At 39.7% G+C, this 13,808-nt stretch overlaps 2 protein-coding genes across 4 annotated transcripts in view; both read right to left on the bottom strand.

Annotated features, from left to right (window-relative positions):
* Window positions 1-1,531: 1,531 nt before the first annotated feature.
* Window positions 1,532-6,035, bottom strand: fzd1 (frizzled class receptor 1). Its single transcript, XM_029451767.1, has one exon. The coding sequence runs from the start codon at window positions 5,688-5,690 to the stop codon at window positions 4,023-4,025; it is 1,668 nt and encodes a 555-aa protein (XP_029307627.1). The 5' UTR covers window positions 5,691-6,035; the 3' UTR covers window positions 1,532-4,022.
* A 5,735-nt stretch (window positions 6,036-11,770) lies between these two features.
* Window positions 11,771-13,808, bottom strand: part of cdk14 (cyclin dependent kinase 14) — a 168,180-nt gene continuing 166,142 nt past the window's right edge. For all 3 annotated transcript variants that reach the window (XM_029451216.1, XM_029451217.1, XM_029451218.1), the window contains one exon: window positions 11,771-13,679. The gene's annotated coding sequence lies outside the window, so the exon portion shown is untranslated. The remainder of the gene's footprint in view (window positions 13,680-13,808) is intronic.

Genomic DNA, 13,808 nt, shown 5'->3' with positions numbered 1-13,808 from the left:
TAGAGATGAAATACTGCCCCCTAGTTCTTTGGAGCAGGTGGCTCAGAACTACACATTGCACCTTTAAACTGATGCTGTTTGTGTTTGACTACCATGCTTAGTTGCTTGTGTAGATCATTTTCTTGCAAAACCTTCGTCAAGGAACAACACCATCTAAACGCAGACTCAAGCAGGGTTCCTGGGAAAGCTTTATGCGTGTATAGTGGCTGAGCCGATTGTGACGGCCCCTGCTTAACCTGTCTTGCGTCAGTCACTGTGTTGAATATATTTAAGGTGTCAGTAGAGCTGATGACAGTGTCCGTCTGATCTGGAGCACCTGGGCGCAGCGCACCTCAGGACCATAAAAGGCCAGCATCCGCGATGCTGCTCTCTCTCCCTGCCTGAGCCAGGAGACCCTGTTGTTTTGGTGTTGTCTTTTGTTTGCATACCTTGCTGCGCAAGTTATTTCCTTTGTTTACCAATAAATCCCTTATATACTTTGGCATTTCGTGTCCTTATCGTCTGTTTGTCCTGCCCTAGAGCCGGGGTTGTGACACGATCCAGGTAAAAACAGAAACACATGGCAGCAGTAGTACACATCTTGCTGGGAGTAGCAATGCTTTCCAATTTGGCCTAGGGGAGAAAAACTTACAAAACAGGTACTATTATGTCTCAGGTGGCTGTCGAAGTTGGACTTTGATGCAGCCAATTAGTTTAGCATTCTTCATAAAGTGCAGCCTAAGGTGATGCTCTTGGAGCAGCCTGAAGACAACAGGCAGGTCTAGAAAGGCCCACAGCAACAAGCAAGAGAAACAAAAATCAGAAACACAGAACTGTTATTGTGGAAATATCAACTAAAGCTGCTTTGAGTATTTATCTTTTCCTGATGCAAAGGACAGCAGACGAGCAGACATCACCTTTGCTCCGATGCACAATAAATACAGACAATTTGCTCACTATCACAAGACTAGTTGTCAGGTCTAAATCTAAATGAGTCTATTACTGAGTCTAAAAGACTATTATATGTTCATACATATTTATTCTTGATAAAAGTGCAGTGCTGCCATATTGTCTTGATTTAACAAACTGACAATCAATTTCAGATACTTCTTGTTCTCCTCTTTTTTATTATTATTATTATACTAAATGTTATCTTAATCATATAAAATATTATAATAAGAAACTACACTTGGAACAAGAGCCATTACCTCTGCTAGGTAGAAATCTTTCTTGCTTAAAAACAATAGGTTAAGACTGAATCTGAGAGCAAATCATATTAAGAGAGCTGCGGGCAACAGGCCTGCAGTACAAGCTACTGTTGTCTTTCTGCATCTGGAGCCAGAACACTGCAGCTGCCTCAGTCTACATGTAGCTGCCCAAAAGCATGACATATGTAAAACAATATACTACGTTCATATCCAGTTCACAGTGGAACCAGGTGTGAGTGTTAGGCAGAGTTTAAGATAGGCTTGAAGAAATCTGAGCCGGTCCTTTAATGACAGATTTCTGTCCCTAATACCAATTTAAGGACAAAAAGACATTTTACAAAGGCTTGACAGTTGCAATGGTGAGATGGTTTATTCGCATAAAGCAATCCATGTAGTGTATATATAAGATTTTTTTCTATAAATATAAAGGTTCTCTTCATAGCAAATGCAAAGGAAATTACTTCAAAGCGGTGACTATTGTAGAGCTGTCAACACAATAAAAGGATTATTATGAACCGGAAGCACAGTGTGGAAGAAACTGTGGAAGAGCATTTGACAAGAACACAAGTCGTGATAAGTGTGTGAGCCGAGCGGCACTGACAGCAGCCGCTCTGCATTTCAACACAAGGCTTCTCTTTTCCTGCAGTGGAAGACATGCAAGCTGCTGGCTGCTCTTCAATCCCACAGTGTAGACACGCAGATATGTTCACTGGGATCAAATTACTCTGCAGATCAACCCAAAGTCTCCTCTCAACAATAAGTGACATATTCAACCTCCAGGTTAAAAAGAATGTGCTGGTACAAATGAATCAAAATTATGATTTGTTACAAACATTTCTGATATGTGCAGGACAATAATCATCCCCCACTATAGACTGAAGATATAATCATGTTTACAGCGCCATGGTGAAGTTTGGACACCCTTTTGAACAATGTGTTGTTGATTCAAATAAAGTTACAATAATTATAAAATATAGTTTTCCAACATATGAATGCAAATGTATTTCCCTTGCGCCATCAGGCTTTAAAACAAAAACACACGTGGGTGCATTTACTGTTCAGTATCCGAGAACTTCACCTCAACCCAAAATATATCTTATGTACTCTCAGATAAAGAAAGCTATGATCACTAGTTTTATTTTGAAACCTGAACTACCTTGAGCCCTAAACTGTGCATAAGCCTCATATTCTACAATATGCTCATGCTTGGTAAAACTGAAGCCCTGCTACACACTAAAATGTATTAAAATATTACTGAAACTACTTCTTATTGCTTTGTCACCATGATTACAATTAAGTTACGCTGCATCATGTTCAACATCTGCACTTACAGTCCAGTCATGAGATCTGAGCAGCATAAGATGTGAAGGTTGGAGCTAATATTTCTCTTTCACACTATCAATCTCACACAAACAAATATTTCCATTATTAATTCATATGCAGATTATTTGCTCACCTAACCAATTATTTGTTTTCTTTAAATGTGTCAGAAAATAGAAAAATTGAAAATTACTGAAATGATTAAATCGATCATCAGTATAGTTTCTGAATCAATTTTTCCAAAAATCTTATCGATTATTGCTCTACTCTCATGGCAGAGGATGCACACTTTCAGTCTTTCCTTTAGCTGAATGACAATAAATCAAATGTTCTTCTCACTTTGGTGTGTACTGGTCTGTACTGTCCAAAGGGTGTCCAACGGTTTTACATAGCAACACACACACACACACACACACACACACACACACACACACACACACACACACTTGGTTTCTATGTTTTCCAGCTGTGTATTTTAACAACTCAAATTTCCATTGAAGTCAGATTTTTTATTCTAAATTCACTAAACACAAATACAGCCCATATTAATGAATAGAAAAGGACACACCAGTATTTGTGCATGTTTAAGACATAAATGTCAGTTAATACATCATTGAACAAAATTGTTGTATCATATAGCAGAGTATCAATCTTTATTAACACCTGTATTATTCAGCAATAACATAACCTCATGAACATAAGTAGTCATGATGGTTACCCTGCAGAAATATTATTATTAAGTGTCTTTAGGATGATTTAGAAATTGTAGCTCAATAAAATAAAAACTGTTTCCATGAAGTTAAGAAAAACCCAATGCAGTATTGCCTGAGTAGGTAATGTGAAAAATTATTTTCAGAACTAAAACATGCAAAAATACTGGTCTGGTCCTTTAACCTGGCATAAGTATGTGCGATTTATTTGGAAAGGAATGATTTAACTGTCAGGGCCCAAGCTACAGACCTCAAGCATCTGTCACAATGACACATTCACAACCTGTGTACCGTTTCTTGTCCCAGACTCCATTTCCCTTCAGACCCGGGCAACTGCTGCTCAACTGTATAACAGAAACAAACTACAGCTGGTTAATCAGGATAAGAGGGAGCCACGAGTAAGCACTTGGGTTTCACGGGACTCTGCTGAGAATAGACCCAGCGCTCGCAGGCAGTTCACTGATCAAAGACACAAACAGTCGATGTGAAATACTCCCAGTGGTGTCCACAGTAAGTCAGGTCATGGGACCTCAGGATCATTGAAGGTCAGCTGGCTCTTTGTGATATTTAAGTACAATTCCATTACGTCCAAAGTATGAAAAAAGGTGTTTTTAAAAACAGAATTTTTAAAAATCTTTAAATACAAATATATACTTACAAAAATCTCACAAATGTATATGTACATTTTTAAAAAACATATCAAGAATTGTCTTTAAGTCTGAGAAAAATCAAAAGAAAATAAGGAAGTGGATTATCATTCAGTTTGTCACTAAGCAGTCTGTGTGAGGGACAGGGGGACACCATGTTACACTGTGGTCTCACCCTGTTTACTGTTTGCTAGTCTCGTGTAAAACCTCCTCCATGAGTTGAGGGTCTTCCCAGACCAGATCCAGAAGCCGGAGGTGATGCCTACAATAAGCGTCATGAGGTACTTTATCATGAAGACGGTGAAGTCGGGACTCATGTTGGGGTGGTTCTGGATGGGACACGGCACGGCGTACGTCTTACACGTCTGACTGATCCAAGTCCTCTCCCACTGCTCCCTGAAGGCCTGCTCATAAAAGTAGCAGGCGATGACAATGGTGGCCGGCACAGTGTACAGCACGCTGAAGATCCCTATCCGCACCATCAGCTTCTCCAGCTTCTCCGTCTTGGTGCCATCATGCTTCATGATGGTCCGAATGCGAAACAGTGACACAAAGCCCGCCAAGAGGAAGGAGGTTCCGATGAAAAGGTAGACAAACAGTGGAGCCAGGACGAAGCCCCGAAGGGCATCCACACTATTGATACCCACAAAGCAAACTCCGCTCAACACGTCTCCATCCACCTGCCCGACAGCTAGGATGGTAATGGTCTTGATGGCGGGCACGGCCCAGGCTGCCAGGTGGAAGTACTGAGAGTTAGCCTCAATGGCCTCGTGACCCCATTTCATCCCTGCTGCCAGGAACCAAGTAAGAGCCAGAATGACCCACCAGATTGAGCTGGCCATGCTGAAGAAGTACAGCATCATGAATAGGATGGTGCAGCCCTCCTTTTTAGTGCCCTGCACCACAGTCCTTATATCATTGTCAAACCTGTCATTACAGACCACCTTGTCCTCCAGTAAAAATCCAGCGATGTAGGCGATGGACACCATAGTGTAGCAGCCAGAAAGGAAGACAATAGGCCGCTCTGGGTAGCTGAAGCGCTTCATGTCCACCAGATAGGTCAGCACAGTGAATAAAGTAGAAGCACAACACAACACCGACCATATGCCGATCCATATTCTCGCGAATTTGAGCTCCTCCTCACTGAAGTACATCATCCCGTGAGATCTCTTTGGCTCACAAGGAGCACCACAGTTCTCCTGCCCGAGGAAGCGGTAGTTCAGGTAGGGGGGCACCCTGAGCGAGGCCGGGCACCTGAACTGACCGTTCATGGGGTCAGGAATAGGGCGCTCCGTGGGGTACGGGCCGGGGCCGGGGTTGTCTGGCTCGGTACGATCCGACATGTTCTGCCCGACGCATAGCTCTCCCGCGCCGTGGACCGGGAAGGTCTCGCACGCGAGGCTGTCAGGCCACTGGAAACCGAACTTGTTCATGAGCGCCTCGCAGCCCTGCCTCGCGCGCTCGCACAGAGAGCGGCACGGAGGCAGCGCCTGCTCGAGCACCGTGCACACGGGCGCATACATGGAGCAGAGGAAGAACTTTAAATCCGGAGAGCACTGGACTTTAACCAGCGGGTAGAACTGGTGCACTTCCAGTCCCGCGTCCTCCTGGTTGGTGTGACCGAGCAGGTTTGGCATGATAGTCTCGTTGTACGCGATGTCCGTGCACAGCGGAATGGAAATCGGCTGGCAGAATCCGTGCTCCGGTATAGACATTCCTCGGTCACCGCCACCGTATTGCCCATTCACTCGTAAAATTCCCACATTTACAAAAAAAAATAAAAAAAATAAAGTCAAAACCGCCCGAAGGAGTCTGTTGTAAACCATGGTGAAGAATGGATCTGCTGCCGTACTTTTGATTTATTGCTTAACTAACTTACGTTCAGCAGGCAGCAGCCTACTTCCTTGAATGCTCTTTGTTGGCGTTCCTTTGTAAGGTAAAAGCAGTTTCTTCCAGCTGAATTGATTGCCCAGTTGCTTTCTTCCGGCTTCTCACCCAGCGAGGTGATACAACATTTAGAAAAGGTCCACAGATTTAAATGACAAACTCGGCTTCTCCGATTGTAATCCACAAGAAATGAAGCTGCTGCGCCTCCAGGAGAGGCTCTGACCCAGTGCTCAGTGTTCCCGACACAGCGTCAGTCTGCTGCTCCAACCTGCTCTCCCTCTCTCCCTCTCTCACTCCCAGGGAAGTCAACTGAAACACCATTCAACAGCGCTTCCGGTCAAAATGTTCTAAATAAAGGTCCCTGATAGTGCGTTATACTGAATTTGTTTGAAGTATGTTTAAAAACTCAAATACTTCCTGGCTGTATGCATCTTATTTAGATATAATTATTGCTCTTTTGTAGCATGTGACGCAACTGTTCGTGTTGTTCGCGTTGTATTAATGTTTTAACTGCTTGTATGCTGCCTTCATGGCAAGGACTCTTTTGACTCACGTTATTTCCCCTGTTGAAATGGAGGCAAAGAAAAGTTTTATCATGTGATTAAAAATCTTTAGTGTTGCATTTGCGATAATAATGAGATATAATGTAATGTAAATTACAAAGTTAAAAAATAATGGATATTTTAGGTCGGTAAATTCTTTTTTAGAAAAAAGACATTGTGTTTAATAATTGATGTCAATAAATTGCCACTAAACATGCCTCCACTAAAATACATTGCACCCAACTGTTGCTATATATATATATATATATAAAACTAAATATGCACTGAAATACTTCCTGTTTACATATGTCTCACTTTAACTGGCTTTACAGATTATTTTCTCTCTCTCTCTCTCTCTCTCTCTCTCTCTCTCTCTCTCTCTCTCTCTCTCTCTCTCTCTCTCTCTCTCTCTCTCTCTCTCTCTCTCTCTGTCTGTCTGGGGGGGGGGAGACCTGCATTTCCCCTCATGTTTGCCTGGATTGCAGAGGTTCATATCAGTTCTCCTCTGCACTGTTATTGGCATGCTGGGTGTACAGGTCTGCCACGCATTTAAAGGACCAGCCAAGTGTTTTTGCAAGTTTTAGTTCCTTTTGATTTTTTATACATTTGTAGTAAATCTTCACTTATTTCAGAATATCAATTGTTATGTTGTCGGATCTATTTTCATACTGGACCATTCTTTATTTAGTCATTTACAGTAGCATATGCTTTTGTCTGGTATTCTGTTGCACTGTTTTAGTGGGATCTGTATCCATATCCATATAGGCCACCCGTAATCCACTGCACACATAAAGTACATATAGGAGGATAAAGAGTTAAAGGAGCTCAACAAGTTAAAGATTTAAAGAAGCTGACAGCACCTGTAGTAACATAAACGATGTTTAGGTTCATGTACTGCTAATTCAGGCAGCACTGTCTTCTCCCAGCCCTCATGCAGAAACACTGCTCGGCTATTTGATCTGTCATCTTGAGATAACAAGATAATTATTTCATGATCTCAAGATGCCAAAAGTTTATTTCTTGTGATAATCAAATAATATACTTATAACAACAAAATGTTTGGCTTTTATTGTGAAAGGAAAAACATTAGCATGCAGAATTGCATTGTAAAGCGAGGCTTACAGGGAACCAATCCAAACGCTGATGGTGTTATTATTCTACATTCGTTATATTGTGCTATCAACATTTACTTCATAATGATAAGTTTAAGCAAAAATGTTATTTATTGCAACTTTAGTTTGTTTATCAGTTAACAGGGTAGGTAACTCCTGCCCATTCTTTAATTAAAGAAAGAGACTGTATAATTATTTTTATTTAATTCATGGCAACTTATTTTTACTTATTAATACAATTTAATTTTAGTTCATTTTCCAACACCACTGACAGACATCTGGCTTCAATAACTTCAAAGCCAAAAACCATGGCAACCACAAGCATGTCCCAACCGTGTGCATCATTTTTAATGTTGTTTCTCTATTCTGTAGCGCACATGTGTATTTGGTTGTGTTTTCTCTATTTGCAGCTGTCACATTGGTGAAGATCTTGAATTGCAATGTGTTGAGCTCTCAGGGCTTTGGATGTGCATCAAACCTAAACCTAGTTATTGAACTAGATGTAGTAGTTATAGATGTGGATCTATCTCACCTGTATGGTAAGAAGTTATATTCAACACCTTTCTGTTTTTGCTGTGGACGTTTTTGTTTTTTCACTATTTTTGTCAATAAAAGCACCTTAATCTATTTTTGCAACTCATGCCATCCTGTTATCTGTTCTTAGACAGTTGAGCCACCTTGTTTTGTAACATACCATAACTCCACAGTGAACATGCAAATGGTTTGGGTTTGTGGGATGTTAAAAGCAGAAATATTAAATAGGGGTTAAGGTAAGGCCTGCATCATGTCTTGTGGTTTGCAACTGAAGGCATTTAGTTTATGTTGTGGCCTGTTAGTACCAAGTACAACCATAAGGCTTAGTAATTAAATCCCATAGACATATCAACTAAATATTTCACCAGACTTCAAAGTTGCTTGGTTTATGATCCATCACAGTGAGCATCACATTTACCTTTATTGTTGTCACTTATATTACTGTGACATGGTTGTGCAGTTGTAAGTGACTGACAGGTGAGTGGATTTGAATGGCCTGCAACAATGTAACAACAACAACAAAAAGGTTTTAATTCAACCAATGGCTGCTTGGAAGGTTTTGAAAATAAATCTAAAACATTAGGGTATGCTTTTGAAAATGTTTGCAATAAAAGGGCAGAGACATGACTATTGTCCTTTAAAATAGTTCCATGTACAGTTGTCTGTCTTCCAGCAGGTGATGAGGGCTGGACCCTCTGTGAAAATGATGTGTGAGAAATGTGACAAGGGACAGTGAGAGACATTAGATGTTATGCTACAGGTTCGACAGAGAGCAGAAACCAGACACATCTGAAGCATTAATAAATTTTATTTCAGGTAAAACAACATTAAACAACATTTACAGAAGGACATTACATCTTCCATAATAACATTACATACAGGTTGTAACAAATACTGCAACAGCTATTCTACTGTATACTATATTGTTTCACTTGATGAAGTGACTGACGACACTTCTGTTTTCCAAACCACGGGTGAAAATGATGTATTTTCAGTGCAGCATACAAAAAGAAAAAGAAAACGCAAGAGAAGCTTTGTTTAAAAGAAGTTGCAAACACAGATCCATTGTTCAGCACAGCGTGGATGCACGTTGAATCCAACCTATATGTTTTTCCTACCGATACCACTTCTGTCCACATGATAAAGAAAGCCAAAAATAGATGCCTTATATTTTTATTCATCATATATGATTTTCTTTGACAGCATTAAGGGGATTTTTGGAACCCTGTATACAGACAAAGTGGAAGCATCAATATTTCACTTCATAGAAGGTGTGTCACCAACTTATCAATTTCCACCTTTGACATTTCTGTCACAGTGCTAAATGTGCATTTCCACCAAGTCTTTCCTTAACTGGACTTTATTTGAAATATATGAGGAACATTTAAGTTTTTGTGCAAGACTACAGGCTGCCAAAGCTCCACAGAAGTAAGAGTTTTGACGGGCAAACAAAGCGATGTGTGCCACACAGAAAGTGTGCACAAGAAGAAACATGCTAAAAATAATGAAAAAAATTATATTCAGCTGCTAATACTGCCTGCAATCCCTTAAAGACACATGAGGCTGGGCAATCTTAGCACAGCTCGATGGTATTAACCCTCTTCTGTCATGCCGCTTTACTAGCATTACCCACCCCCACTCCTCCCCTTTTTTCTGCCGCACAATCACAGCCTGGGGATGACACTGAAAAGCCGCGAGATAACTTCAAGTATAGCATTTCTATGAGCTCTCCTCAATCTGTGGCAAAGGTTCAAAACGAGGGATGATATTTACATTTGTAAGAAGGGCTGGCTCGCTTTGCGTCAGGAAAAGCAAGAGTATATATACAGTATTCTGTATACATGTGAATTTATATATATGTTTATCATTAAGGGTAAAGCAAGTGAATATCAGTGACCATACACGCTGGAATGTAGGGCAAACTTATTTATCTTTAAAGTGCATTTTCAATTCCTATTTGGGAGAGTCTAGCCCATAATAATTTATTTTGTCTCAGAGCCAATACACTCTATGGTTTCAGAAGCTGGACTGGAACACAGTCATGGTAAAAAGCCAAAGCACTACATGACTCAAAATCCTTCCCTTCTTGCTTTTCCTCCTTTAAATGATAGGTTCAGATATGTTCAAGTCCATCTTAACTCAAGTGGCTATACTGTAAAAAATCCACAGTCATTGTTTTGTGCAAAACTTCAATCCAAAGTTCAGCCAAAACTAATATTCAATACCATCCAAATGTAACACACATTTGAACCAATTTCCTGAAAATCAGCAGAACTAAATTCTAATTAAAAACAAATTTTTCCACTCAGTGGTTTGTATTGATAAATATATTTTTTTCAAAAGCATGACGTTTTTATGGTTAAAATGTTAGCTAATAACTGCAGCAACAATACTACATGGCCCCCATCCAGACCACCTGACAAATGTTAGTCCAATATTGGTTTGTCTTCTAAGCTCTGGTCCACCAGCTCTTGCGAAATAAAATGTAACTACTTGATTTAGCAAAGTCAGACTGCAAAAGCCGCATATTAGCTACACCTGAACTTTGGAATGCATTTTGGTACTATGAAAAGTATATATCACTTCATGGCAGGTATGGAGAAGAGCGATGATTAAATCACGTCAGGGTTCAATTATGATAGACATGAAACAAATCCCAACCTATCCTTGTACGCGACAGACTGCAAAGCAAATCCCAGCTGATGCACCTGCATGGTTTATACTGTACTGTAGCTGATAGGACTAGATATGTGTGGGAAGGTTATTCTAGCAGGCAAGACATCTCTATTATAAATGTGAGTGTGTGAACGTGGAGCAACATTATAAAGCATCCACAGTTTCCAATTCTCCACAACGTTACATTTGCAGCCTCATCACTTCGGCGAATAAACAGTGCAGGGCCAATATTATTGATAAAGAGGAAGCCATTGTATTGATAGTACCTCACAATTATCACTATACGTCTAAGCTGTAATATTCAGATATTTTCACACAAAACATCAAAAGTAAACCATAAACAGTATAAACATCTTTGCAGATGATATTACGTTATACATCTGACCTTCGTATTAATGTCATAAAAAGTTTGACAACATTTACTATGTGTAGGATGTTGAGGGGCACACATATACGTAGGAGAAGGCTCTGCATGAGAACACATGTTGGTGGTCAAAGGATAGATCAAGGTTTCACCACCTACAGTACAAATACTGCAAACACACTACCACATACTGAAAAGCACTCATCCCTACACACATTTGATTTGTCAGATAAAAAAACCTCCTGATTAATCTTAAAATGTGACCCATTAGTGCAGTGTCCGTCTGGCCGATTGCTTTCTTGCAGCTTTCTTTAGAAACTCATCCAAACAACTTCACACTCGACACTGCACTTCCTTGGGTCCTCAACAATACACCCACAAAGTCTATCGGATTAACGGTTGTCGAGTAAATCGAAAGACAGACAGAGACTATTTAGTTAGATGAACTAACAAAAAGTTGCAGTTATTGACATAGATCATCTGTTTCTAATAAAATATTGCAGATATTTTGGTGGTCTCCGATAAAGTGAAAGGGAGGATTGTCGTGGGCTGGATTAAACAATAGGCCTCACAAACTATTGCCTTAGTATTTTACCTTTTGTACATTAGCTCATATGCATGGATGGAAGCACCAATGCTTAGCTATTGCCCATGTTTAATACACTCTCTCACGCACACGCACGCACACGCACGCACGCACGCACGCACGCACACACACACACACACACACACACACACACACACACACACACACACACACACACACACACACACACACACACACACACACACACACACACACACACACACACACACACACACAACACACACACACACACACACACACACACACACACACACACACACACACACACACACACACACACCCCCCTCTATCAGACACACACACTTACAGCTGTTGTCAGTTACGCTATTGCACACTGGTTGGTGCTGTCCCTATTTTCGTATGTGTGCACCTTCAACATCTCCAGCAGAGATTATTTATGTTAGAGAGGCTTTTCAGTTGCAACACAAAACTCATATCAGCCAGGTCTGGTTCCATCATGGAGGTCCATTGGAAAAAATTACATAAATAATTTACTTTTGCAGTTTTGGCCCACTTATGGATTATGATAACATTTTACTCACAAACTTTCACTTTTCATGCATTTCAAATATTTTAACCCATGTCTAAATACAATTATTTTGAAGTGAAAATGAGAAAATGTGAGCCTTGTTATTAAATGGATGTAAGAACTGATACCGAACTCCAAGATGGCGTTCCTTTCTGTTAAAATTTCTTACCCAGCAAATGTGCTGATATGTTTTATCTCTTTAGTTTTTTTAAGTGTTGTGTGACCCAGTCATAGACTATGATGATGTCACACACATAAAAATAGATTTTCTTGCCTCTGGGAAAGTCTGAAAGAATGTGAAACTCAGAGTTTAAAAAACTCATAATAAAAAGAATAGTTATTGACCTTGTTTGCTGTTTGAGGTGTCCTACAGTATCAACAGTCTTACAGATGTCTCCTTTATAATCGTGTTCAATGGGGAAAATGCTGCCGGGCCAGAGCTGTGAAGATGCACGTAAAAATTTCTGCAAATAAATGTAAAGAAGAGTCACTCCTAAATCTATTTTTATAGTGCAGCCACTAATCAATGCTATTTGTGAGTGAAATATTCTCATAACTGATGGGAATGATAGTAAAAACTACTAAAATATGCCTTTGAAAATGTCCAAATGTGCATCGTTAACCCAGCTGATGGCAACTATGAGAGGAACATAATAATATCTGACAAAGATCAATATGTTCATATAACTACTGACCTCTATTTACTACTACCTAATACATATTAGTTTTAGTGTTTAAATCATATTTGCTGATACCACAATTGTGACAGTTACATGACAAATACCACAATTAGTCATTATGTTAACACAAAATCATCCATATGTACCAATCATTACATAGTAAGTTCAACTTCAAACTATATGCATATGCACCATGTCTTTAAAATAACATCAGCTGTTCTCAGCTACCAAAGAACCGAGGACCTCCAATATGGCTGCCAGAGGATGTGTTACACCACCTGAAAGCCTTCAATTATTATTATTGTTATTATTGTTGTTGGTAAGAAAGAAATGGAAAATTAACTCTTTAGGATTCCTTCTCTTCTTTGAACAGACTGCATTGTTTTTGTTTTATAGATGTATTTCTGCTTGTATGCATGTCTCGGTACGTGTTTGTTGAGTGATGTGTCTTGGCATGAGCAGTATAGTGGTCAGAAGATGAAGCAATATTAAAATTGTCCATTATATAGTTTCTAGATGAGTATATCATACATAGAAATATACATTCTTAAATAGGAGGCTAGTTACATACACAAAACACAATATGTACCAATAGTAAAGTCCTTTTGTGTATACTGAGACAATGATATATGAGTGACTTTATAAAAAGTAAACAAATGATTTGCAAATGATAGCCTGAAATCTTAGGTACCGTTCATAACGCACACATGCATTCATATCTATACTCAAAGCTTACTCTTTCTCATGCACATGGCACTCACACACACACCCACGCTCACACACATTGTGAAGGTAATAAATAAAGAGAACTGGGCTCTTCCATTTGTCTGGATCCTCCGTCTCAGCATCATTGTCTTCATCTTTCTTTTTTTTACAACAGCCACCTGAAACACAGGCAAAAAGACATAACATGCAATCTGTCAGTAACACAGTCCAGACAATTTACATTGTAAAAAATACGATCACATGTCACATTTTGTGTTTCCTTGTAGCTATACATCAACAGTTATGAG

Source organism: Cottoperca gobio, chromosome 16, assembly GCF_900634415.1.
Source record: "Cottoperca gobio chromosome 16, fCotGob3.1, whole genome shotgun sequence".
Lineage (NCBI taxonomy): Eukaryota > Metazoa > Chordata > Actinopteri > Perciformes > Bovichtidae > Cottoperca > Cottoperca gobio.
The sequence above is the reverse complement of the archived record's forward strand: the minus strand, read 5'-3'. Positions and strand labels throughout refer to the sequence as shown.